This window comes from Micropterus dolomieu, linkage group LG14, assembly GCF_021292245.1.
Source record: "Micropterus dolomieu isolate WLL.071019.BEF.003 ecotype Adirondacks linkage group LG14, ASM2129224v1, whole genome shotgun sequence".
Lineage (NCBI taxonomy): Eukaryota > Metazoa > Chordata > Actinopteri > Centrarchiformes > Centrarchidae > Micropterus > Micropterus dolomieu.
Genome location: NC_060163.1, coordinates 10,332,319 through 10,358,954, shown reverse-complemented (window position 1 = coordinate 10,358,954; position 26,636 = coordinate 10,332,319). Strand labels below are relative to the sequence as shown.

Sequence of the window (26,636 nt, the reverse complement as noted above, 5' to 3'; positions counted from 1 at the left end):
TGTGTGTGTGTGTCTTTGAGGAAAGTGCTACCTATTGAACAGCCTTTCAGTCTACTCCACCCCGTTTTTCCAGACTGGTAATCCTTCTGTCTCATCAGTGTTTAAACAGCTTTACGACAGCCGTGTCAACTAAAAACAGGCTGAGACAGAGAAACCTAAAGCAACTGAGAAATATGTGGTAACCACTGGTAATAATTCTTAACTAAGCCAACTTTTTGCTATTATAAATCTGTGAATGCGTTTTCCTCTGAACATGTCTGAGCTTTGGACTTCATTATTTTCTTTGTTGTCATCTGACAAACCCGATACGTTGCAGGTCTCAGTGTGATGTGATGTCAGACGAATAACCACAACTATTTTTAAGATCTTAAGAGTTTGTGAGTCATGCCAAATAAAGTCAGACATATGCCTGACATAGCAGGCAGGAAGGCTGACAAGCAGTATCATAAAATGTGCTCTCTACCCCAGGTAAATACCTTCATACCACAGCATGTATACAGTATAACTCCATTAAAACCTAGCAGCAGGAATATTTTAACTCCTGTGGAAAATGAAGAATGACTAGGATTCACTAATGATTAGGATGTTAAGGAACAGACTGAACCTTTCCCAACTCCAACTAATTAACAGCAACAATATTAAAGCAGTAAATGTTGGTGCTTCCCAATGCCAAGTGCAATTGTTCATAATGAAGTTTTTGCTCATTATTTGAAAATATCACTGCATGGAAAAATGACCTAAGTGGTTTAAAGTCATAAAAATCCTCTTAAAAGGAAAAAACAGAGTGATATCATGTATTATTAACCAAACAGAGCATGTTTAAAAATAATGAGAGGAGGAATAAGCAAAGGTAAACATTTACAGTTTAAAATAAAACAGGACTATTAATATATGTTTTGGTGCAGGACTAAATACCAATTATCATGAGGGAACATGTCTCCCCCTGGTGGACAGATCACAGCCACTTTACACCCTCTTTACATATTAGTGACAATGTCTTCAAAATACATTCCACATCATGTAAACTAGTTAGTTAGAGTAAATGCCCAGTTTCAGTACAGTAAGTCTTAAAAAAAAGAAAGGACAAAACCGGAGACAAAGCTGAATCATTTTTACTTTTTATTGCTTAAACTGCCATCTGGAACAATCTATACCAAAAGGATAAACATCTTTGCACATACAGGAGGTCAAACTGAATACAGGGTAGAATAGAAAAAGAATGGTCCTCTGATCGCCTGCAGTTCTCTGCACTGCAGGCCTAACAAACTCACTGAAGGTCGGGCTAGCAGGAGTGACTGACTACTACTGTAAGCCCAGGTTAGGTAAGCTAAGGCAAACCGGGACGATTGCAGTGTGGTTTAAAAACATTTTGGACTAAAACCGATGATGCCGCTATTTACATGAAAACAATATTTTTGACGAAGGCGAGTCAAACCTTCGCCCCTAACGGAGTCATTTCCTGTGAATCAGAACAAACAGGATGTGCTGTCAATGGACACAAATCCACATGTAACCAAATCCACGAGGATGACCTCAGGGTTAGGGGGGACCAGATGAAGATGATCAAGTAAACAGTAAAGAAAAATACACTCATGTCCATTGACAAAAACTCTTCTCACTAACCTGACTACCCTGCAATCGGCACTAAAGTCAAATCTTTTGGGACATACAAACATTCGCCTTGATTCCAAGCAAGTGCTCTGAATGAGATAGAATTGAAACGGACATGTGACTGGTTCTATGTCATTTCTGGTAACAGACAAGTGAGGCAGGAATGAAGAGTTAAGCCTATAATCCAGAAGTCAACATTGTATGATTTGGTAAAGATCTTTAAAAAATAAAAACAAAATAAAAGACAGACTAAACATTTTATGCCATCTAAATAGTCATGAAGCAGTTAAGCTTGGGCGTAACAAACCAAATAATAATAATAAGATCCCGCTTCTGCACGCAGCCGCAGGCCGCGCTTTTTAATACACGCTTCCATTCATACCGGATCACTGGATGCCTAAAACATCATGCCAAATAAGCATAAAGAACAGATCACAAGCTACTCTGATGAAAATATAGCCACCTTTTCAACAGGCAATAAGCAATGACACTAGTTTTAAATAAATATCTGCTCACATTGCCTGTCAGCTCACCTGCGATGCTTTGATACATAAATACTTCCGATGTCCTGAAATCCGTAAACCATCTTGTTTTTTTTTTTCCAAGACTTCACTTCAATAAACCTTTAATTAGCCATTTGATCTATTTTTAAAAAGTTTTATCCCAAGACGTTTTACACAATACAATTACATACTGTTTTGTCAGTTGACAAGAAGAAGCATTTATTTACTTTGTGGCACTGGACACCTAAAATAGAATTTATGGAAAAATAAGTGTTTACAAAAGACAGTTAAACGTTTTGTTTGTTTTGTTTTTTTTAAGATCACCATCACTCCAAACCATAAGTTTATCATTTAGTCAATGATAATAATATAACTATGATCATTTTAACTATACTATGATAACATTTTGATTACAAACCATAGCAGAAGAGTGACCAAGTTATTTGGTATATACTAAAAAAATTGAATACTGAAATACACGTAATACTCTTGTTTTTTTTTTTTTCCTTTCTTTTTTTTTTTTTTTATTTCTTCCTCAGAGTAGTCAAGGCAGTTATTGTATGGTCGTTCTACCGATTACGAGGACAATAAGGGTTATAACTACTTCCTGTTTGGAGCTCCAAATAGTCAGGGAACAGAACACGCATGGCATTTCCAAGGCTATGCATCTTTGCGTTGTGACAGTTAGACATTTGGCACTAGCCTGGTAGCTGCACATTAAAATAAAAAACAAAAAACGTACGTTGTGCAAGCTGTCTAGAACTCAGCAAAACAGACTCATCCGTGTTTCATCATACCAATCAAAGGTAACCAAAAACAATAAGTAAGTACAACCATCATATAGCTGAAACCTAAAAATGTCTGACAAAGTTTGATGCAATCATATTCTTTCTGCCTTCTACAGTATTCTAGGTTCTGCTCTACGCTGTCTATATAATCAGGCTAACTGATGTCAAAAAGGAAGCTCTTTAACGGGGAAGAAGCAGTCCTCTCTTCACTTCAATCTACAACATAAATCCATAACAAATTCACCAAAAGCGCCATGTAAAGGTTGATTGTCCTGTCTCGTCAGTCGGAAACCCTAATGTCTTTCAGATCTCACAACAATCCAGCTTGGTGTTTAAGTCTAAAAAAAGAAAGTGTAACCAGCTAATACATATATAACATAGGTAACATGTGATGTAACTGTGCCTACAAGGTAGCGTACAGCAGCTGGTACAAGCGCTGGTGAATGGCTGAAAGTCACGTCTGCGTGACGGGTGGTTACAACAAAATGATCTCTGTGTGTAAAACAAAAGAAAACAAAAGGGAGGAAAGCAAACAGAAAAGAAGAAGAAAGTGACAAAAAGCAAATTGCATTGTGGACCCTGGGTCTAAAAGGAAAAAAAAATATAAAATAAAAAGAGGGAAAAGGGCGGAAGGAGAGGGAGGGAGGGCAGGGAGAGACGCACCCCTTCAGACAGACAGCGAGACGAAGCTGTTGTACTGTTGGATGTTACGTTTGAGAATGTCTGAACAGGGACCCAGGACGCGCTCGAAGCGGGGCCGGTCCAGCTTGACGCATTTCAGGGGGCCACGGGCGACCACGGTGGCGGCGCGGGGACGGTTCATCAGCAGAGCGATCTCACCTGGAGAACACACACACACACACAAAAACATACACACAGTTTAAAATCCTCAAAAAACTAAATTTGCAATTCATTAAAAAAAGAACGTCTTTGACAAACCCAACGTTTTTTTGTCTAGAACAAGAAACATATACACAGTGTATGACTCTGTCATAGTTATAATATATTCTTAGAATGTCATGAGTGCCACTACTGCATTATTTCCATTTTTTTTAACTTACAACAGTACCAAAAAATTATATGAATTAAATAAATTACATAAAAGATTGCTGTGACAATAATTTAGTTCTTACCAAAATAGTCAGATGGTCCTAACCTCCCCACTTCCACAAACTCCTCGTTCTCTGAGCGACGCTGCAACACGGCTGCAGAACCCTGAAAACACACACACACACACACACACACACACCTGTCATATTGTTGCATTTTACATTACATTTTGATTTTCTGTTGATCGACTAATCAATCAATTGACTAATCATTTCAGCTCAGGAACAAATATATGTTGAGGAGTGAGACAAGATTTTCACATCGCCACAAGAGGGCGTGTAAGGCTGGTTAACAAATTGGTTGAAATAGTTTAAAAGAGCCACAAAAGAAGATACAGTACTGTGCAAAGTTTTTAGGCAGGTGTGGAAAAAATGCTGTAGAGTAAGAATGCTTTCAAAAATAGACATGTTACTACATTATATTTATCAATTAACAAAAATGCAAAGTGAATGCACAGAAGAAAATCAAATCAATATTTTTTGTGGTCACTCAAGTTTTTTACTCTGCAGGTACGTTGGCCCAAACATCTTCTGCGGATGTAAGAGGCCTCACTTTCTTCTCTCTCTTCACGTAATCCCAGACAGACTTGATGTTGTTGAGATCAGGGCTCTGTGGGGGCAATACCATCACTTTCAGGTCTCCTTGTTCTTCTTCACACTGAAGATAGTTCTTAATGACTTTTGCTGAATGTTTGGTGTCGTTGTCATGCTGCAGAATACATTTGGGGCCAATCAGATGCCTCCCTGATGGTATTGCATGACGAATAAGTATCTGCCTGTACTTCTCAGCATTGAGGAGTCCATTATTTCTGACTAAATCACTAACTCTGTTTGCAGAAATGCAGCCTCAAACTTGCAATGAACCTCCTCCATGCTTCACTGTTGCCTGCAGACACTCATTCTTGTACCGCTCTCCAGCCCTTTGGTGAAGCCAAATATCTTCAAATTTTGACTCCTGGCTAGGATTTTTCTGCACCCCAGATCCTGTGTTTCTGTGCATAGTTGAGTCGCTTGGCCTTGTTTTCATGTCGGAGGTGGCTTTTTGGCTAACCCGACTTCTCCAGACAGTAGATAGGTGTACCAGTCCTGTTTTCTGCAGCTCTGAGCTGATGGCACTGCTGGACATCTTCCGACTGCGAAGGGCAAGATGTGTCTTTTATCTGCTGCTAGTGGTGCAACGGCTTGTAGTTGACCGTACGGACCCCATTTCTATTTGCATATTCAGTGGTGTAACAGGGACACTGGGATGCTTGTCAACATAGAAACAGATCATAGATTGTGATGTTTATTCCCGTTTCAGTAATATCTGCAGCTCCGCTGCAGCTACTGTCTCACAAGTGTTGATAGGCTCTTACTCATGATGCGTAACCTATCAGATAATGCCGTGGGCGAGACACTGAGTGAGATTACAGAGTAGCGAATACAGACAGACTACACGGCTACACTTGAGTTTTGTCATCCGTTGTACCACTATCCGCTGCAGTAAGTCTCCTTGGCCAACCACTGAGTCTACGGTCCACTACGTTGCCCGTTTCTTTGTGCTTCTTCAAAAGAGCTTGGACGCTCTATCTGGAAACCCCTGTCTGCCTTGTGTCTTGTTGCTGTGCTCAGTCTTGCCATGGTGTATGACTTTTGACAGTAAATTGTAGGGCTGGGAGATATGGCCAAAATTTTGTTATCATGATAAAAACATTTCATATCATTCGATACCGATAATTATCACGATATATGTCAAATCATTATTTCTTTAAAGTTTAAAGGCTGATTCTTGCTCCTTAGTGAAAATTGAAGAAACCAGATGGTTCATTGTGTGGTTAAACTTTTCTTTATAGTCAGAATGTGACAAACACTTGATGCCAAACAGTGGATCACTTAACAAATCTGAGGTAGAACATTCAAAACTATTGTGATAAAATCTTTTTCAGCAAATATTAATATATTAAATTAAAGGCTAATTTGTCCGTGATTTAAATGAATTAAACCAAATATTTATTGAGGATATATTGAACATTTATTATATTGAGGAAAATTATACTGCGATAATTATCATTATTGTTTTATTGCCCAGCCCTAGTAAATTGTGTTCTTCAATCTCACCTTGTTGGCTGAGTTTGGCTGTTTCTCACCCAGCTGTATTCCTCCTACAAAACGGTTTCTGTTTCAGTTAATGATTGTGTTTCAACCTAAATATTAAACTGGTGATCAACAGCACCTGTTTGGTATAATTGTTTAATCATACATAACTAGAAGAATTGATGCGGTTTTGAAGGCAAAGGTTGGTCACACCAAATACTGATTTGACTTAGATTTTTCTTCTGTTCAATCCCTTTGTATTTTGTTAATTGATAAATATAATTTATTAACATGTCTATTTTTGACACATTTCTCCAAACCTATGTATGTAACAACATTAAGTCACAAGTGGATCCAACACCTAAACTGATTAAATAATTATATATAATATATATAATAACCAGCAACATGAAAAAACTGAAACAAGTAACTTAGGACATCTCACAGTGTTTCAAACTAGTCCAGCTGCCGTTGATTTTAATCTAACTTGGAAAACATTGACCAGGATGGTTGAGAATTTAAAGGTGAATCTGGTATTTTGTGCGTGTCTGTGAGAGAAAGTTGGTGTGTACCTCTAAGATGATGAAGAATTCATCCCCAGGCTCTCCCTGCACTACAATCTTCTGTCCATCCTCAAACTGGACGGGCTCCAAGGCATCAGCGACTGTAAGACGCTCCCATTTGTCAAGAGACTCTGGGGGGGGGGGCAGAAGAGAGGATTCAGCTGAAATGACAAGTCACCCTAAAAAAAACTCTTTTGTTTTTAGGTGAGATATTTTTAAATGCTCTTTCAGGTTATTTCTCAGCACCAAACACAAGTAACGTGCTTCTCCTCTTCTATTTTTATGTGGATTTTTTTTTTTTTTAATGAACCCACCTAAAATGGACACTTTCCTGAGGAATTCCTCGTACATCTTCCTCTTTCTCAAAGTGCTTCCCTAAAGAGAAAAACATTTATAATAATTAATAATATTATCAATTGTGTAACTGCGTTAAAATGAAACTAAAGACATTGAGGGACTCGTTGCAGTCTTAGAAGTTCAATAAGAGAGATGCTGCATCTAGGCATTACATTAAAGACAAATATTTATTACAAGTGGTCTTTCTCTGCATTACAGTTAAACATTACTATAGTACTACGTTAGTCCTCACCATAAGTATTCTCCTGTAGCTGTCTCTGTCAATGCCCCACAGCTTCACATTGGTCTTGGCTCTAACTGTAGCTGCCCTTGGGGTGCCGTATATCAGGGCCAGCTCTCCAAAGCTGCCTCCTTCCCCGATGCTAGTCACCCATTCATTGTTCACATACACCTGTCAGATTAGTAGAGCAGAAGCCAAAGTGTTAAATTGTGATCAAAACACCCACTAAATTGTATTTTTATGTATATTAACACTGATTTCCAAAACTCTCTGACGAGGATCAGATACTCACATCCATCTCCCCTTGGTCAATAACATAGAAATTGTCACCTTCGTCACCTGGGTGCATCCAACAACACTATTAGCATCACACAAAGACATGCTAGGATTTAGATAAATGCTTGTTCGGCTAAACACTCAAAAGACTTAAGCCTACCCTGCAGAATGACTGTTTCCCCTGCGATGTAGGTGACTGGAAACATTGCATCAAATATGTCACTGGGAAGGAACAGATTTGTGAGTTGATTCGCCCAAAACACTTACACAATGATCAAAACTTTATTTATATCGACGTTTAAAAAAAGAAAAAAACACTCTTTAAAGATAGGTACCTCCTCTCATTGTCGTCCAGGTGTGAGAAGAGCACATTCTTTTCAATAGCTTTGGCCAAGGCTGCCATCGTCTTGTAGTCTTTTGGAATGACCTTAGAAAACAACACGTTACGTGTTAAGACGTTTTCACTCACTGAAGAGTTTCAAACAAAGTAAACTTTGCATAATGTTGATAGTATTAGGTTGTTGATGTAGATGTTAAGTGTTGCAACACTCTTTTAGGCTTGTCTACCTTTCTGACATATGAGGCTGCATCCTCCTCTGTGTAGACCTCTGCGCTGAAGGCTCCTCTCCGCCGGCGACCCTTTACCACAGGATTCATGGGGGGAGACACCTCCTCATCACGTGAGTCTGAACGGGAACTGCTGGCCTTTTGCTGGTTCTGAATCTGTTTGGCCTCCTCCTGGAAGGGAGGGAAGAGAGGGTGGAGTCAGCAGACTGTCAGCCAACATGGTTTATAGTTGCTGCAGTTCATAGGTTATTTTTAAAAGACTTTTTGTGCAATAACATGCTAGGCAAAGTACTTCACAAGATATACAGACACACATTTTTTTGCGATTTAAAACTAATTTTTACTCCTTGGCTTTTAATCCGGGATGAGCTGTATGTTGCTGTTTTGTTGGTGTTGTATTTTGTCTATTTCTTGACTCACGTCAATGTACAGCACTTTGGTCAACCCGGTTGTTTTTAAATGTGCTTTAGAAATAAAGTTGGATTGGACTGAATTGGAAGATGATTTAAAGGTTACTTTGAGCATCTGAAAAAGAAATCTGATAAATAAGAGGATGATAAACTATAAAAGACCAGATTGAAAGTCCAATCAAAAAAAGGAAGCTACCTATGAATGCATCTTTCTGGGTCTAGATAGCATGCAAGCAGCCGTTTCAGAAAAAAAATTCATTCATGGGTTACTGTGGAATTTCAGGCTATTGTATGCGCAGTTATATGTTTTAATTTAATTTAATGAATTTGAATGAAGTTTTACTAACTTTGCGTAACCGTTTCTTTTTTAACTGATAGTTATAGTAAATGTAGCATCCAGTTTTAAACATGGCTCCCGGAAAGCCTAATCCCATCTATACATATACACTTGAGAAGTCCAAATTCTTGGCTAAAAGCATGTGTATAATGTGCAGAAAGTTCTGCATGTACTGTTTTGTCCACTATGCACAGTTGCAGAGTGAACAAAGTAAAACACAGAAACAACTGAGAAGAGAAAATAATATAACTGCCATCATGCTAAATAGCTTGCTTTTAATGTTAGAAACAGTTTCTAGCTATAGTTATGTGTTTCTTAGACAGACTGCTGCTCTCAGACGCAATAATGAAAAAAACAAAAGTTAAAGTTATAGAAGCTTTTATACAAAACATGATTAACAAGCTTACTGATAACATCATAAACATACAAAATCAATGCCGTGCGTTGTGTCATAGATGTTTTTTTTGCCTGAGAAATAAAAAGGAAATCTAGTCTGACCAAGTGTAAATAAATACAGCTTGTTATGGCAAATATTAGCTGGCTTATGAGACAATAACAGCCTGGTGTAATATAATATTATACAATGCTCAGCTTTCACTGTATAATGATTTGCCACTGACCAATAAGGGCAACCAAAAAGCACACACACACACCAACCTTTTCCAGCCTCTCGAAGTACTCCCTGAGGAAGGCCATGGGCCTGTCTGGCCTGGAGGTGCACAGCTGGACAATGCAGTCCTTCAGCAGCTGTTGAATGTTATGTTTCTGCACATACTGCTCACACTCCCTCAGGCTCCGCTCCTCTTCGCTGCTCGTACTTCCAGAAGCCATGACCGCAACCGCAACCCTGCTCTGTGACCTCTAACCTTTGTGCTGGAGAAAGTGGAGAGTAACCGGTGAAAAAGTGGACATGTTTTCAGGTCATCACTGTACAACATGGATCCACTGGATCACCAGAGAGCAACACAGGGTGTCTGTGTGTGCAGTGATGAGAAATGGACAGACAGAAAATGTGAGAAAAATAGAACCAGAGTGAGAAGGCATGGGGGGGGGGGGGGGGGGGGGGGGGGGGGGGGGGGGGGGGCACTGTGGAGCTTCTAAGTGTTATGGGTGAAAACTGGTCATATGATGTGATCACACATATCTGACTACAGACAACAAACTGGGGAAGGCACACTGTCTGTCCTGGGTTTATTTACTCAAAACAATTTAACTTTTTTACCAGCCTGAATAAAGCCCTCTATCATAGAGAGAGAGAGAGAGAGAGAGAGAGAGAGTATCATACATTACACACAGCCTAATTTTAGACTAAACCTGAAATGAAGGCCAGAGAATCAATCCACTGTGTGACAGACCAAACCATAAAAGCAAATGCACTTACTTGGGGTTTCAAAATTTCAAGTCACAATACTGCTGTGGAGAAAAATAGCCTCACAGATCCCAGATCATGTGATCAGCCTCTGTGATAGAAGCTTCTTCGGATAACTCTGTGCTTGATCTAGCCTTGTAGTCTAAAACAGGAAGGCCTCTAAAGCCCTGCTGAAACCAAAATGTGCATTTTACATAAGTACTTGAGTAAACAAGTGGAGCAAGCAGACCGATCCATCCTGTCCTTGCAAGTGTATCATGCATGTGCATCAGTATAATAGGATTCGAATCATTTCTAATCTGACAAGGCGCAGGGGAGATTACTAGCCATGTTATCAAAGATGATATTGGCACAGCCTTTATGCAACCAGCTACACTCATGATGGAAACATGGCAGGCTTGTTTTAATCTAAACCTACCACAGGAATAACTAATTGATAGTGATAAATGATACTGTTTTCAGACCAGGTGGTATAAATTAAGAGCAAATGCTACAGACAAGACCCAACAACAGGGATCTTCTGCCTTACATTACTAGTAAGTCTTACTTGGATTGAAATATCTATGCTAGTGAAAGTACAATTAACGTGCTAATTCACTAATTCAGTTTCTGAGCTGCAGCACCACCTCTGCTGTCTACTAAGAAACGGGCTGTCAATTGAATTACAGAAAACACTGCGATTCACAAATGACCTTGCTGAACAAGTGACAGCGGAGTATGCTAGAGGATACATGATAATAACGCATCTATTGGTCTGCAAACTAAGTAAATGCTACCGCCTGTTAGAGACACTGTGAAGCAAATGCCCTGTCTGTAACGTTATCACCGTCTAGGTCAGGAAGGCTTCATGAGGAGGCTGACGGCTGCAGCCAAGTAGCTAACAGCAAGCACAATTAATGATGACACACTCCCTGCCCTAAACTATAATAATCTGTATACACAAATACAAATGAATAAAAAACGTGTTATAATTTGGCTCGAATATCCTTGGCCTAGGTTTTGTTAGAGAATGTATCTAGTGTGATGCCTAGCTGGCTAACGCTAGCTCCGTGCAAAGGCAAAGCTCTCCTCCAATGACGCCATCTTGAGTTCTATCATAAACAAACGAGAGACGGAGGAAACAAATATCACCTATCCAGAGGTCACATGATCCATGGACTGAAAAAACGCACATACTCACAAGAAACTGTGAATTCCTGCCGAGCCCTTCGATAGCGACTCGGGATGGATAATATTTCTCAAAGCGCACCGTTACCAGATCCTCCTCGCTTCGATTTTTTCCCGAGCCCTGGACCGCTGCCCCACCGGATACGGCTGAGAACCAATCAACAGCCGTCAGTGACGTCAATTCTCCTCGTTCTGACATGTGAGCCCGTAACCCCTGGCAACCTTAAAGGAGACCGCACGGAAACCGTGACGTCAAGGAAATAGTTTAGAAATGAAAAAAATCGATTGCTATCTGATTAACAATTTGCATGATAACAGTAAATCTCTCTGTGTCTTTAATTAGAGATGCGCAAACACCGCAGCGTGCAAGCAGTCGATTTCCAACATGAGGGTATTTTCAGAGACATTGGGGGACAGATAAGTCAGGAGTGGGCTCCCCAGACAAATCAATTCTCATAGGAACATTAAGGAATGGTGCAGAGGTCTCTCTTTTCTCAGCAGGCAGCCGGACATTTAAATAATGTGTCAAAGTGATCACAATATAATGTGCAGAACAGTAAACAGTAAACATTAACTTATATTAATAATGTAAGTTTGCATAAAAGCACTCATATCACAATGTAAAAATACTAAACTACATGTATAACTCCTGCACTCAGAATGTTACTTAGCCTACGTACAAGTATAGAGGGGTTATCAGCAAAATGTAGCCTACTTAAACTAGGCTTATAATCGAGAAAAATAAAAATATGGCTCTTGTGAGATTTATATTATATATAACGTTATAACGTATGAATAAATATAACATAACTGGACACATACAAGTTGTCCCAAGCCTATTTATTGTTTTTAGCCAAATAAATATATTACATGTTAGGGGGAGGGGGATCAACATCTGCATTTAGGTTTAACAATGCAAGCTGCGTAGATCTAAACGTACAAAATATATAACTATAACACATTTACGTAAACGTAAGCTAACATAATATTCTCATATGCAAATGTAAAAAATAAACAATAGCAGTGTTTAGCAGTTCAACATCTCTGCTGCACGGACGTGTAGCATGCATGATCCGTCTTTTATCCAATGAAATCATCAAAACAATTCCTCGTGACAAGACAGAAAGTGCAATTGGCCAATTAAACGTTTTTTCACCAATATAGGCGGCTCTTATTTGATTGACAACTATGTTGTCAAATCAATAAGAGGATTTTAACAACTCGACCAATAGAAACGCCGAAGAGGAAGGTTTGACATGTTTCCGCCAGCCAATCGTGATGCACCTCTGAGTGACGCATCCACCCATCAGCTGTTTTTGTTTTGCTGTGTGAATATTGGAAGTTAATAACATGGTAACAACAGTGTCGACTGAGCGAAGTGAAAGGGCACAGTAAGGAGGTATTATAGTCGATCTTTTCTCCTGTTCAGGTTGTATAGTTCACGCGGTGAGTACTGTGTGCCATCTGAGCCCGCCCGGATATTCCTCTCCCTGAAGAGTGTGAGCGTGGCGCTTGGAGTCGGGGAGCGGAGGAGGGGAAGCGGGTTCCGGTTGGGATCGACCCGAGCCCAAGGCCTCCGACCTCGGCCGGCGAGAGAAGAGGGAATTTGGCTGCTCGGATGGAGTCCCAGGACGTACCGGACGGCCCCGCGGTGCACCGAGGCTTCATCTGTGCCTCGTTTAACCAGGACACCACGTAAGCGACCCGCGGACTGGGGCCCAGCATGAACTCAATCTCCTTGATGCACCTGACTGTTGCATAATTGTTTTCAGTCGCATTTACATATACTCTGGTTTATTTAATGTCACTTCGTTATAGCTGCAACAACCAAGCAGTTTTGTGCGTTCTGTAAGCGTCTGTATGCCTCATTAAAACTTCTAGATTAGTCTCTACCAGCTGAAAGTGAAGTAGGCCACTGTGTTAATCTCCAAGGCCTGTTGCACATTAAACTAATAACCAAACTTCTGGCTGTTGAGTAACAAGACACACCTTAATACATCTGATTGAAAACAGGCCTATTGTGTAGTGTCTCATTCAAGTTTCCTGCTTACCTCGTCCTTGATTTGTGACACCATACATTATTCCATTTTAATACTAAACATTTACCATTACGAGTAAACGTGGTATTATTGAAATCAGCTTTACAAGCAGGACCTTCCTGTGTCATTATTTGACACCCCAATAATTCTGACCACTCACACCTGTGCTGTAGGTGTCCAGTGTAACATGCTTTGAGATTATTAAAGGCTAAACTAGCAGACAACTCCAGGAGAACTCACTGACTTTTCAGTTACAGGTATTGCCCCCCTTACACAAACATCTCCCTGCATCTCTTGATTGTAAAACTAACCAGGTGGCCAAACAGTCAACTGGGCCTTCTTATCTCTTTGTCATCCTGTTTGTTTCAACTTCAGCCATGATAAAGTGAGCTTCTTTGGGGGGCAGTTAACAGATGTGAATGGAAGCTGCGTTATGGCTGTGTTGTCTAAACAAGATATGATAGTCTGGAAGATATCATGTCATGTATATGGCTACCAAGCATTTCCTGGAAATTTTACTTGATGGAAACTAAAAATCATAGAGCCATTTACTGTAGCATCCATTACATAGATTTCACCCCGTTTTACGCAGCACTATCCTACAGATTGTACATGTGTCTGTGCATGGATAATCCTATAATTTTCAATAGCAAGCGATTGCTTTTAACCAAATCCATTCACTAATCTGTAGTAATAATAAGCAAACAAAAAAGGTTTCTGGGATTATTTTACTGCAACAATAGTACTATGTGAATTAAAATGACAAAAACTATGTTGTAATGGTGTGTGCGTGTTTTTTCTATGTGACTGGATTGCATGTGGAATTGTTTCAGGATAATTTTTTTGGATCACTGTTATTGAAAATGTAACTATAGTTTTATTAAAGAATCTTTAACCTTGTAACAATGGCGGATGTAGCTGGTAAAATGTTTTGTGTTTATGCTGTTATTGTAGCTCTCTGTCAGTGGGCACCAAGACTGGCTACCGGCTCTTCTCAGTCACTGCTGTGGACAAACTAGACTGCATCCATGAGGGAGGTAAGAGGGACGGCACACTTTACAGTTGTCTTAAAGAGTTCAAGTATGTAATGTCCCATGACACATGATTCATGTTTGTCTTATAATTCATTCATTATTTGTCCACATGCATACACTAAGTACACTGTGACACACCAGCATCCCCTCCCTAAGGTGACATAAGTACAATGTGATAGGAGTCTACACAGGATTATGTGAGCTGTGGTCATACAACAGTTCAGAGATGCCGCACATGTTGCTCTGCTGCGGGTAAACACAGGAACACCCAATTTTCTGATCCTCAACAGCAACAACGAAAGAGAAAGTTTTGAGTCAGTTTGAGGAAGTTCAAGCTCAATAAAGTTCTTTATGTCTGACAGTTTCTCTGATAGCAGTAAGTGCAGGAGATGATGCTGTATTTGCCTTTATGAATATACTGTATGAGCTTATGTTGAAGCCTCCGATGCTTTTCTGAGTGAAAGCATGCATCCAAGGTCTTTCTGTCCGTTTCCCCAGTAGAGTGTCCAGATGTGTATATAGTGGAGCGACTTTTCTCCAGCAGTCTGGTGGTGGTGGTCAGTCTGTCCATGCCACGGCGCATGAACGTCTACCACTTCAAGAAAGGAACAGAGATTTGTAACTACAGCTACTCCAACAACATTCTCTCCGTCAGGCTCAACAGACAGGTAAGACCAGGAATTAGATATTTCCATAACCTGTAATAGGTCGAAGTTGGTGCTTCTGGTTTGTGCAAATATATATATATGTTTGTGTTTGTGTGTGTGTATATACATAAAGAGAGAGAGAGAGAGAGAGAGTGAGTTATGGTGATCTCACTGTCACTTATTGTGTTACTGTTACCTCAGCGGCTGGTGGTGTGCCTGGAGGAGTCGATCTACATCCACAATATCAAAGACATGAAACTACTCAAGACTCTGCTCAACACACCGACCAACCTCTCAGGTAAACTCAAGCTGTTATTGGGACACCTACAGTATATATAGACCATATAAACACAGTGTACATTAATTCCTATAGACTCATGAGCAGAATTATAAATTATGTCACTTTAAGCAATACTATGTAACTTTTGCTAAATAGAGGCCACTATGGCCGCAAGTGACATTTACAGGTATGTGCTATTACACATAGTGTAGCAGTAACACAAACAGAGTGGAGTCATAAAGTCAGCAAAGCTACTGGTCGTACCAGACCAAGAAAGGCTGTAGTTCAGATTTGAAAAGTGTGTGTTTTATTTCTTATGAACTCAACTTTCCATTTTAAAGATGAAGAATGTCGTATTTCTGTACAAAGTGCTGCTTTAAAGCTACTTGCCAGGCTGCACAGTACTAATGTAGTCTGACACAGTGAGAAAATGTCACTGTGTTGAACACAGAGCAAAACATGCATTGTTTGTTTGATTTTGGAGTTTTCATTGGTCCAGCAGGACGATACTAGGCAAATAATAGACCCGGACAGATAGTGTATATGTAGCTCTAGTGTTAAGCAACTGGCAAGACTGATCCACTAGGTGTCTTAAAGAAAAAAGACAAGAAAAGGAGAAAAAGAATACAGGAAACTAAATGAGCTAAATCTATTCTGTAATCCCTTGTAGGTCTTTGCGCTCTCTCTGTCAACCACAGTAACTCCTACCTGGCGTACCCTGGCAGCGCCACCATCGGAGAGATCACTGTCTACGATGCAAACAACCTGGTGAGGCCGCATTAAACTCTAACATAGCAGCAAAGGAAAATTTGCACCTGTTGTCATGTCTCAGGTCCCATGGGAACAAGCAGCTCAGTGTCATTAGTAAGCACTTGTTTGCCCCTTTAGAGCACTCTGACGCTGATCCAAGCCCATGACAGTCCCCTGGCAGCCCTCACCTTCAATGCCTCTGGCACCAAACTGGCCAGCGCTTCAGAGAAGGTGAGGACTTGATTCCTTTTTATCCCTCCTTCTCTTTTATCACAAACCAGCCTCTGTTTGACTCCTTTCTCCTCTACAGGGCACCGTCATCAGGGTGTTCAGCATTCCTGAAGGACAGAGACTGTTTGAATTCCGCCGAGGGATGAAAAGGTCATTAGTTATATCTTCATTTAGTTCAATCAGAAACCATTAGCAAGCAAGCTGAGGGCAGACAGTGGACAAGATGAATCATGGTGGTTGTACGCCAGAGATTAAACAAAGGGCTCGTGACCAAAAGGTTAGCAGTTCAAATGATCCTCCTGTTACTCAACTGTTAGTGTTGTAGGTGAGTAAGACACTGCACTCCTGTTGCTCAGTCACAGATGGCAGTTGTGGATGCACTGTGTGGCCTCCAGTGTCACTAACAGAGTATCAGTGATTAAAACAGCAATGTGAGTAGCTGAATAGTGGAAACATTAGACAGACGCAATGGAGAGGCTGTTTTTACACACAACGTTTTAGCAGCGTTCAGGTTTAATTTAGAATCTTGGACAAAAGTCTACATTTTGGTCAAATTGTTTCTAAAGCATTAATTTAGTGTTGGAGTTTGAGATGCTTATATTTTTTGTTTTCAATAAAAAAGTACACTTAATCTTGACTGTTCTGTCCTTTTCTATCTGCGGGTTTCAGATATGTTAGCATCAGCTCATTGTCCTTCAGTGCAGATGCCCAGTTCCTGTGTGCTTCCAGCAACACTGAGACAGTCCATATCTTTAAACTGGAGCAGCACAGCCCCAGGTAAACACGCACACACACACACACACAGTTTGTTTCTACTGACTGAACCCATTAATGATTAAATTGACACAGTAAACCATGTTAGTGATGAGTGATTGTATGTATGTCTCACCTGTAGCTGTAGTTATTTTCTGTCAAAAGAAACTTTTTTTTATGCTTTCCTTTTGAGGATTAACATTACTTCACTAGCAAGGATCACGCCACAACAGTGTGTGATTTAGAGGTACATGCAAATGTGGAATGCATGGATTATGGAGGATGGATTAATGCATATAGAGGGGAAGGGTGATGGTGGAAGAAGGATGCCGTCTGATAGGCTGGTCTGAGAGGGTGTACAGAAGACCGGGCAGATCAGACTCATCTCGGAAGTATTTTCACCCGAGCTTATTTCAAGTACCCAGACGGAACCTAGATGAGACATGAGAGAGCTGTGCACCTGAATAAATAGGAAGGGATAATGGGATGAGGGAATGAAAGTCTGAGTGGAGCAGGGATAGGGGGATGAAGGGATGATGAGATGAAGGATTGAAGAGATGAGGGGAGCAGGGATGGGGGATGATAGGATGATGGGATGAGGAATGAATGGATGGGGGATGAAGGGATAAAGGAAGAGAGGATGGAGGGAATGGAGGATGAGTGGATGTGTGCAGGGATGAATGGATGAAGGGAAGGGCAAGGGAGGGTGGGTCAAGCAATTTGAAACAAGCGGGGCAGGCTGAGCAGAGCGGATATATGTAGCCTTGACAGGTGATTGGAGGTCTGGTTGAGGCGTGGCCCTGCTTCCGAACATCATATCACATTATATTAATTTGGCAGATGCTTTTGTCCAACTTACAATTTCTCTTATTAGAAGTGATTTCCCTGTTGTCATTTTGTCTTTCAGCACCCTCTGCTGTATTTACAGTACAGTATGATGTAAAGCAATTCAGTGGAAATTCAACTAAGTGGCTTACTACGTGAAATTCAGTCTCCAGAAATTTATCGATGTTGTTTGTACCATGCTGTTTCCTTCCAGTCAAGAGGAGGTGTCTCCTACATGGTCAGCATATGTGGGCAAAATGTTCACAGCAGCCAGCACCTACTTGCCCACCCAGGTGTCCGACATGATGCACCAGGACAGAGCCTTCGCCACCGTACGACTCAACATGTTCGGCCTGAAGAACATCTGCGCCCTGGCTACGTAAGGCAGAGCGAGACAGAGACAAGGCAGGGATGTTTTTTAAGAGGTGTATTTATGTGTAAGGTCATTCACATCTAGTGTATGTGTGTGTTTTTCTTTTGTCAGAATTCAGAAGCTCCCTCGCCTGCTGGTGGCGTCTTCAGACGGGTTTCTCTACATTTATAATGTGGATCCACAGGATGGAGGCGAGTGCGTCCTGGTCCAGAAGCACAGGTGTGTGTGTCTTAGTGTCTTAACAAAATGCTGTGTCAAAAAGGTACAATAATTTTGTTAAAATATTTATATTGAGCTGGGGAGAGATTTAGGGATTTTGAAGTACTTTTGGCACTACAACAAAATCATTGAGCTACAGCATTAAGCTGTAACAAATGCAACTGAAAGGTACCTGAACTGTCGGATATGTTTAACATGACAAGTAAACTGTACACAGCACAGAGGTGTTTACCTACTTGTCAAAGAAATGGTCCCTTATTATGCAGAAATTTGACGACTAAATGTCAATACAATGTTACACAGTTTCACTGAGGGGTCATTCACCTTTTTATGGAAATTTAATGTTAATTTTGAATAATTTATTAAATGTTCAATTAATTGACAATATGCGACACAAAGATTTAATTTTAACAAATAAGGCAAATCCATCTTAATTACAGATTGGACTCTTTTCTCAATGGTAATCTGTTTTGTCATTGAAAATTACGTTGTGACGACGGTGTATTTTTACATCAAAATCTTGCAGACCGAAGCTTTAAAATGTCACACTGTTTTATGCTTGTTTTATCACGAGTTGGGCGTTACGGTGCTGTTAAGTCTTTGTCTGCTCTGTTCGTGCAGGCTGTTCGACTTCAGTGAGGAGCAGGTGGAAGACAAGGAAGAGGAGAAACAGGAGGATGTCTCTCCCCAGCCAGCCAGCCAATCATATGCTGCCACTGTGGCTCTCTCTTCAACCCCGCCTTCCTCCACCACTCTCATGGGTACAGTATCATAAACTGATGAAAACCTTTCCAGGATTCAACACTGGCCTTCTTACCTGGTTACCTAAGAGTAACTTCTAAAACCCAACTACATTATTCTAGCTCTTATTGTGCATCTCCTGAGACCTCTAAAGTTAAAACACTTATGCAAATAATATTAGAAATACTTAAAACTAAAACCCTAAACAAAAGTGATCTTAACTCATTGTTAAAGTTATTTTAAGTATTTTCCTAGTTTTATCTCAGAATGTCTCGATTCTCATATCTGTCGGTAAATAAGCATCAATGCAGTACTTCTACTACACTAAACAAAGTTATAAGCGCAAGGCTTTTGTTTTTGCCCCCATTCATCATAAGCTAAACCCAAAGATCTAAGACTTTCTCTATGTACACAAAAGGCCTATTTCTCTCGCCTATTTCTTTACAAATCTGTCAAAATCTGTGTTAGTGAGCACTTCTCCTTTGCCGAGGTAATCCATCCACCTCACAGGTGTGGCGTATCAAGTAGAAAGCAATATTTAAAAATGTCTTCTTTCTAGGTAAACCAGTAGTAACAAAAACACTTTATTAAAGATGATCTTATAAACTTTGAAGAACCTAAAGCACATAATAAAGTCGGTTTTGTGAATCTAGTCTTGAGCCAACATCTAAGCTCTTAGAACAGAATTTTTCTTGCATATATGCAACATATGCAAGAAAAATTAAACACAGGGGTTCCCAGTTGTGGCAGCGTGGTGGTGCAGTGGTGAGCGCTGTCACCTCACCGCAAGCAAACCCCGGCATTTCTGTGTGTTTGCATGGTGTCCGCGTGGGTTCTCTCCAGGTTCCTCCTCCAAAAACATGGAGGCTAGGTTAATTGGTGTCTCCGAAATTGTCCTTAGGTGTAAGTGGTTGTCTATGTGTGGCTCTGCGATGCAACCTGCCCGATGTCAGCTGGGATTGGCTCCAGCCCCCTGCGACCCTGTACGCAGAATAAGCGGTTGACAATAGATGGTTCCCAGTGGAGGCAGATGAGGATTCAACAGCGTTTTTTCCTCGTCCCTTCTCTTCGCAGGTTACTCTGAGGATGGTGGAGCCCAGAAGGGCGAGGTCATCCCGGAGCACGAGTTCGCTGAGGGCCCCGTCTGTCTGGATGACGAGAATGAGTTTCCTCCAGTCGGCAACCAGAGTAACTGACTCCCCCACCCCACGAAACATCCGATCCCTGCATAACAATCAGACTCACTTGTTTCAAGCAGGGAAGGTGGACAAAAATATTCCTGTGTTGAGACATTGTGGCACCCCCACCCTTCCACACGTACCCCTGCTGGACTAGGGTCAATTCTTGCCAGAACGTTACGTCCTGGTGTTTCTGTATCCTGCGTCCTGCCACTCACTTTTGTAAAGAATAAAAAAAACACTAAAAAAGAGTGGATTGTCCACTCATCATTAAAAACACATTTTAAACTCTTTTCTTAGACATATTCAAAGACCGTCTAAGATTCCCACTGTTAACTCCCATATTATGCCATTAACAAACAGTGTTCATCTTCTTTTTTAATAATGACAACATAGTGAAGTTATTGTTGCACAATATTATCATGGAAGTGACCAGATGAGCATGCGGTTGGTCCAGCAGACTATTAATAAGCAGACTGAATATACCAAGGTAGTAGAGAAAACAGGCGGGCTTGGCCTGCAGCCATTGTAGAGTAACCAGTGGCCAGATTCACAAAATACCCTCTATAGAGAGATGCCAAGATGTCATGTAAAAGTTAATTTTAGCTGCGTCTACAGCCAAGTGAAACCAGACAATAATATGATGAAATAAGCAAAATCTCTTAAGATCATGTTTTCTGTCACTTACAAGACTTCTGAAAATCTATAATAGGGGCATTTCTGTTAGTCAGGCCTCAGGAATGGGCATTATGGGCATTAAACTTGTCACACCTCAGGAAAGGAGAGCAGTAGTTCACTCATGAAAGGAAAAGATGTTGTAAGTGTACACTATTTAAACTACGATACACGCAGTAAAGTATTACATGACTTGCAGATGCAGCTGTCATATTAATTAGGGTAGCAGTAGATGAGACTAAAAACCGGCGCAGTCTCAAATGTAACCTGATAATATATCTGGAAGCTCTGTGGGAGGAGCAGTCAACAGCTAAATGTGAAATACTTAATGGTGAGTTGTACGTGACACAGTTACAGGTCCTTGAATTTCAGTGATATCCTGAAGACCATTTTATTTACTCCATGATGCTGAAGACAGTATGTTAACATGTAAGTCATAGTCATTTTTACTTTGATGTATTAAATATTCTTTTGCAAAATGTTTGAAGTATTACACATCAACGCATAGGCTTCCCATGCGTAAATATATATTGAGGATTTTTACTGTGTGTATAATGTATATATAACATTTATATATAGTACTGTTGTAATAAGTAACATGGTAATACCATTTGATTTGCCAAAAGGTGGCACTGTTAGGACACCCCTATGCTGCATTGAGCTGTTCAATACTGGACATTTACACCAGAGATTCATTAAAGCTGAGAAGTGATTCAACCTCTGCTTGGAGTTTTGATTAAAAAAACAAAACATAATTTACATCTCTCATGTTTAAATCCTCTATTAAATCTCATCAAATACACAACAAAACAATAAAGCTAAGTTCTGCATATTTTAGCAGTTTGTTCCCTGAAACTTTAGTTATTTAACAAACTTTCAAAATGTTGAGTTACACTGCAACAAATTGATTCCTAAATTGTACCATGTCTGATAGATAAAATTTTCCCCAAACTATAAACCTCATAATACCAGCTGGCCAAAGTTCAGCTGCCTGCTTGTTTGCACATCTCCATCTGCACATTGAACCTCCCAAACAACACATTCTACAAACAAACAGCTGAGCACATCCAGAGATATTTGTCTCCACATCTGTTTGCTTCTCTTTCAGCCTGTTGTTTGAGTGTTAGTGTGTGATATTCCACCCTCAGCCCAGCGGGTGGCAGCGGCAAACAGCCTGTCTGGGGTCACAGCAGGGCGCTGCTGAGTCGTCTGTGCTGTAGTCTGCCGTGGCCACAGACTTGTCGGTGGCAATGTCCCATAATAACTCCTCCCTCATGCGGGCAATCCTCTCTGCTACCGCCTGGTATTCAGGTGCCTCGACTTCCAGGGGTTTTTCCTCAGCCTCGTCATGCTCCAGATCAAATATCAGCGGCGGATCATGGAGCTGCTGCCTTCCTGTTGCACCGCCACATGCCTCAGCTGCACCTGCAAAGGAAAGAAGACATGTGTATTTCTTATTAGCCTTTTTTCACAATTTTGCCTTGTCCACATTAAATGGATAAACTATTTTTCTTGACACAATTACATGAACTCAAAACATGTAACATTACAGCATAGATTATATTGTTATATGTAGTTCCTTTTTGTGAGTTGCCTAGTGTACCAAATGACAGAGCCAGCAAAAAAAGGGTTAAACAAATATGGATTTGCATGAAAACAGGCAAATTTATAGTACCAACAGCTACAGCTATTATTAAAGTTTGGAATGTGTCATTTTCTGATTGAGTAGTAACATGAACTGAATATCCTAACGCACTAAGAGTTATAGTACTATAAAAAAAAAAAACTTAGATATTTAAATGTATGCAGTGTGATGCTTCACTGTGAGATTTAAGCTGATATCACAATGCCTTTTAAGTTATATAGCTCATAAAATACATTGGCACAGACAGACAGGCATAGACTGACATAAAGCCGTGCATATCATCCACCATGGTGGCAGTGCATAACAAGCAGCATTGCAGACATGTCTTAATAAACATGTCATCACTGTTAGATAAGCAAGATTTGTCATTTTGCTGACATATGACCTGTACCTGTCATGTAGAAAGCTTTGTGTTTCCCTGTTCGAACTGTCTGCAGGTCACCAAACTTCCCTGCAGCACCACTGTTAGGGTGGAAGAGAAACTACAAAAAACAAGAGAAGAACTAATGTCTGCAACAAGACCCTAATGCACAACTGATAATACAAAGAAATGATCGATAGAAACCAAAGAAAGACTGACAACAAAAACCATTTAGTACCTCATGACCAGTCTGTTCACCATGGAGGAGGACATTTGTGGCATCACTGCCATCATAACGTCTGTCTGGGGGGGGAGTTACTCCTGCCAGGGACAAAAGGGTGGGGAAGATGTCCATACCACTGCAAGAGGGCATAAAAGAGGAGACATGATGTGTTCAGTTTGTGCTCTGCTAAGATAATGGTGTTTATGAAGAAACTTTAAAGTGGGAGCTAGATAAAATTGATAACCAGAAGAGAAAGACAAAGATGAAAGGAGAAGAAAATCTTACACAGTAGCATTTATTTCTATGTAACCAAGACTACGTCAGCATTGTCTACAGCTACACTAAGGGCTCTGAATCTGTGCTTTGAGCTAAATGCTAATGCCTGCACGCAAAATGCTCACAATGACAATGCTAGCATGCTGACGTTTAGCAGGTAAAATGTTTATCGTGTTCACCATCTTAGCATGCTAACGCTTGCTTATTAGCATGAAATACAAAACACAGCTGATGGAATTGTCAGATATTTTGTCATAAACCAATTATTATACAAATTTAAATTTTGACATGTTGATGGCACTACATGAGAACTCAGAGCATCACCAAAGTGATTACAATTTATCCTGAGAGGGGCGTCAATGGCTGTACCAAATTTCATGGAAATCCACCCAACAGTTGTTGAGACATTTCACTCAACGCCACATGCCAACCTCATGGTAGCGCTATAGAAAAAGTCAGGATTAACTGTCTGGAAGTCGAGTGACCATATTTTCACAAGTGCACTTTCAACACCATGAGAGCAACATTTTCATTGCCAGGTAACAAAGAATAAAAGCATCATGGAGCTCTTCAGGAAAGTCCGACTATCTGTTTGGCATGACACCTAACATACTGACAGGTACTGTTGATTAGTTAATTGTTTGACTAGTTAATACTGAATCCTACACACTGAGCCTATAAAGTCAACACAGGATCCATCAAAGTATTTAAGAAATTTGAAGCAGCCTAGTCTCTGCTTACTGGTAAAATTCTAGTACCTGACCAGGGCAGAGCTGGTTGTGTTTGCAGGGATCCTCCCAGGCCAATAAGCTACTGTTGGCACCCTGTGACCTCCCTCCCAGGTGGTCCGCTTTGCTGAGCCTCCACCTAACACGCAGGCAAAAGATGACTTCACGAAAATGTTGATTCATAGCAATAAAATGTACAGTAGCTCCAGCCACTACTTAATGAACACATCAATCCCTTTCATAAAGCATGCATGGAATGCGCACTTTTCATACCTCTGCTGGTCTGCCACTTTCCCATGAAAGGCCCTACCCTTCCTGCGTACTGGCACTTCTGTTCCCAAGGACCGTTGTCACCTAGACACAACACGCACACATAAGGCTGTGAGAAAGGCTTGTCTAGGGTAACAGTTATACTAGTAGTATAAAAAGACAGATGTGATCCACCCAGCTGACTAACCGGTGAACCAGATTAGAGTATTGTCTTTGTATGTGTCATCAGAAGCGCTCTTTACCGCCCCCACCAGGTCATCCATCTCTCGCAGGCTGGCGGTGTACACTTTGCCGTCATCTGGGCGACGGGCGGTGGCAGGAACATCTGGAGGGGCTAGGGGAACATGCATGTGAGCCAGTGCTATGTAGAGGAGGTAGGGCTGTCCTTGCTCCCTGCAAAGACAATTAATGAGGTGACACCATGTCAGACAACCTGTGCTGACCTGTGCTGTTCAATACTTGCTCACAAATGGATTTACGGTTAAGCAAAAAGACAGGACATGATTTTGATTAACATACAATCACATACTGGTTTCCAAACACACGTCACTATAATTTTCCCAACAGAGCAGATTTCTTTCAGACATTTTAACTTGTCATAGCAACATAAACACGGATGTAAATAATTACATCAATGTTTAGGTTTAACTACTTTTTGAAGTGTTTTGTTAAAGTTGGAAACAATCCTGTGTGGAAGTCATTGGGCATAAGTGTGCATAGAAGCACTTAAATCTTTCTTTGTAGGAATGTGGACTTTCCAACTCTCTGACATATCTGGAACACAGCATTAGTCACTTAAAATGACTTCACTGACTGAAAGCCTGCATACTAAGGTCTTGACAGCACCTGACTGATAACCGAAGGCATGCTTTTCACAGACAGCTGCAAACAGCAGGGTTTGCCGCCCTCCTCCTGTCCTTCCAACACTGACAAACACACACACACACACACACACACACACACACACACACACACACACACACACACACTTTCTGTATTGTACTACTATCAATAACATTTAGTTCATTTAGTTTGGACAAGTTGTTACATTGTTTTACAAACTAGATAAACACCACAAAAAGAAAACCAGGCCTAACAAAGATAGATTCCAGATAAGCTGATCTAGGGTTAAAACATGCAACTCATTTTCCCAGGCTCCAGGTCTTTTTGGTATCAACAATAATAAAAACCCTTTGAACTCCCCTATCGTCCAAAAACAATGAAAAACACTTGCACATGGGTGACATATTCCTATATCAAAGCAAATTACTTGTATATGTAAACCTACTTGGCGATGAAGCTGATTCTGATTCTGAACATGCTAAACATTGAGGACAGACATACTGGTGGTGAAACTTTGGCAATGCTCTGCTTTGTGGACCTCATTTTCCAGCCTGTGGGCACATGCATGCCTTTGAAAGGCAATGACCTACAGGTGGTTACAAATATTAGCACCCGCTGCTTACTTCTCTCCTCTCCTGTCTGTACAAGTATGTCCCCAGATGATAATCTCACATGATGGATCACTGCTCAGATCTCTCCACTGATAATGCACACTGGCAAAAACAAAACAAGACTCCAAGCAATAAATAAACCGAGAGGACTGACTGAGAGATCATAATGTAAAGAAACAGTAACAGACTCTCTTGACTGTAGTGCTGTATAAGGACATGGAGTATGATCTTAGCGTAGGGGACACAGCCTCCAGAATAAAGTCTACAAATGTCTGACTTGTCATGGAAGACAACAGTGCAGTGGACTTTATTTACCACACCGTGTTTGAGTGAGTGTTTCATTCCCCTATTGACAAAAACAATTAATTTCCTCTTTCATCTCTTCCGGAGCATATCACATTTGAATTCTCAGGTTTCCCCCTCATACACACTGTCTGCAGAGAGAGAGACTGACACACTTGACAAACTGGATTGCACAATGAAAAATTAATTTGTCAAATATGAGAAAGGATGACAAATGTGCTAGTTTGTTGTATAAATAGTTTGTTCCATAACACAAATATCAACAGAGTTATATAACTGTC

The 26,636-nt window shown here is 40.6% G+C and overlaps 3 protein-coding genes across 7 annotated transcripts in view; 1 reads left to right on the top strand and 2 right to left on the bottom strand.

The window, feature by feature from the left end:
* Positions 1–1,106: 1,106 nt before the first annotated feature.
* Positions 1,107–11,522, bottom strand: LOC123982942 (cAMP-dependent protein kinase type I-alpha regulatory subunit). 2 transcript variants are annotated; one of them, XM_046068925.1, is made up of 11 exons: positions 11,364–11,522; positions 9,472–9,687; positions 8,068–8,238; positions 7,836–7,927; positions 7,661–7,722; positions 7,517–7,563; positions 7,237–7,395; positions 6,962–7,022; positions 6,657–6,778; positions 4,036–4,117; positions 1,107–3,742 (listed from the first exon to the last, which is right to left on the bottom strand). In XM_046068925.1, exons 2-11 carry the CDS (start codon positions 9,643–9,645, stop codon positions 3,570–3,572), a joined length of 1,143 nt encoding a protein of 380 aa, XP_045924881.1. In that variant the 5' UTR covers positions 9,646–9,687; positions 11,364–11,522; the 3' UTR covers positions 1,107–3,569. The 2 variants fall into 2 exon arrangements, with proteins under 2 accessions (XP_045924881.1, XP_045924883.1); XM_046068927.1 differs by lacking the exon at positions 11,364–11,522 and adding an exon at positions 10,196–11,263.
* A 1,115-nt stretch (positions 11,523–12,637) lies between these two features.
* On the top strand, positions 12,638–21,812 carry LOC123983039 (WD repeat domain phosphoinositide-interacting protein 1-like). 4 transcript variants are annotated; one of them, XM_046069137.1, is made up of 12 exons: positions 12,638–13,045; positions 14,344–14,426; positions 14,925–15,091; positions 15,272–15,368; positions 16,021–16,118; positions 16,239–16,331; positions 16,411–16,481; positions 17,001–17,108; positions 18,124–18,288; positions 18,367–18,501; positions 19,123–19,262; positions 20,317–21,812. In XM_046069137.1, the coding sequence occupies exons 1-12, from the start codon at positions 12,969–12,971 to the stop codon at positions 20,436–20,438; spliced, it is 1,356 nt and encodes a 451-aa protein (XP_045925093.1). In that variant the 5' UTR covers positions 12,638–12,968; the 3' UTR covers positions 20,439–21,812. The 4 variants fall into 4 exon arrangements, with proteins under 4 accessions (XP_045925093.1, XP_045925092.1, XP_045925095.1 ...); XM_046069136.1 differs by having other exon boundaries at positions 14,922–15,091; XM_046069139.1 differs by having other exon boundaries at positions 12,639–13,045; positions 18,394–18,501.
* The window catches only part of arsg (arylsulfatase G), a 13,361-nt gene continuing 8,186 nt past the window's right edge, over positions 21,462–26,636 (bottom strand). The window contains exons 6-11 of the mRNA XM_046069135.1: positions 24,786–24,991; positions 24,602–24,682; positions 24,359–24,467; positions 23,340–23,460; positions 23,132–23,222; positions 21,462–22,520 (exon numbers count right to left, since the gene is read on the bottom strand). Coding sequence (XP_045925091.1) covers positions 22,240–22,520; positions 23,132–23,222; positions 23,340–23,460; positions 24,359–24,467; positions 24,602–24,682; positions 24,786–24,991 — 889 coding nt within the window. The 3' untranslated portion in view covers positions 21,462–22,239. The remainder of the gene's footprint in view (positions 22,521–23,131; positions 23,223–23,339; positions 23,461–24,358; positions 24,468–24,601; positions 24,683–24,785; positions 24,992–26,636) is intronic.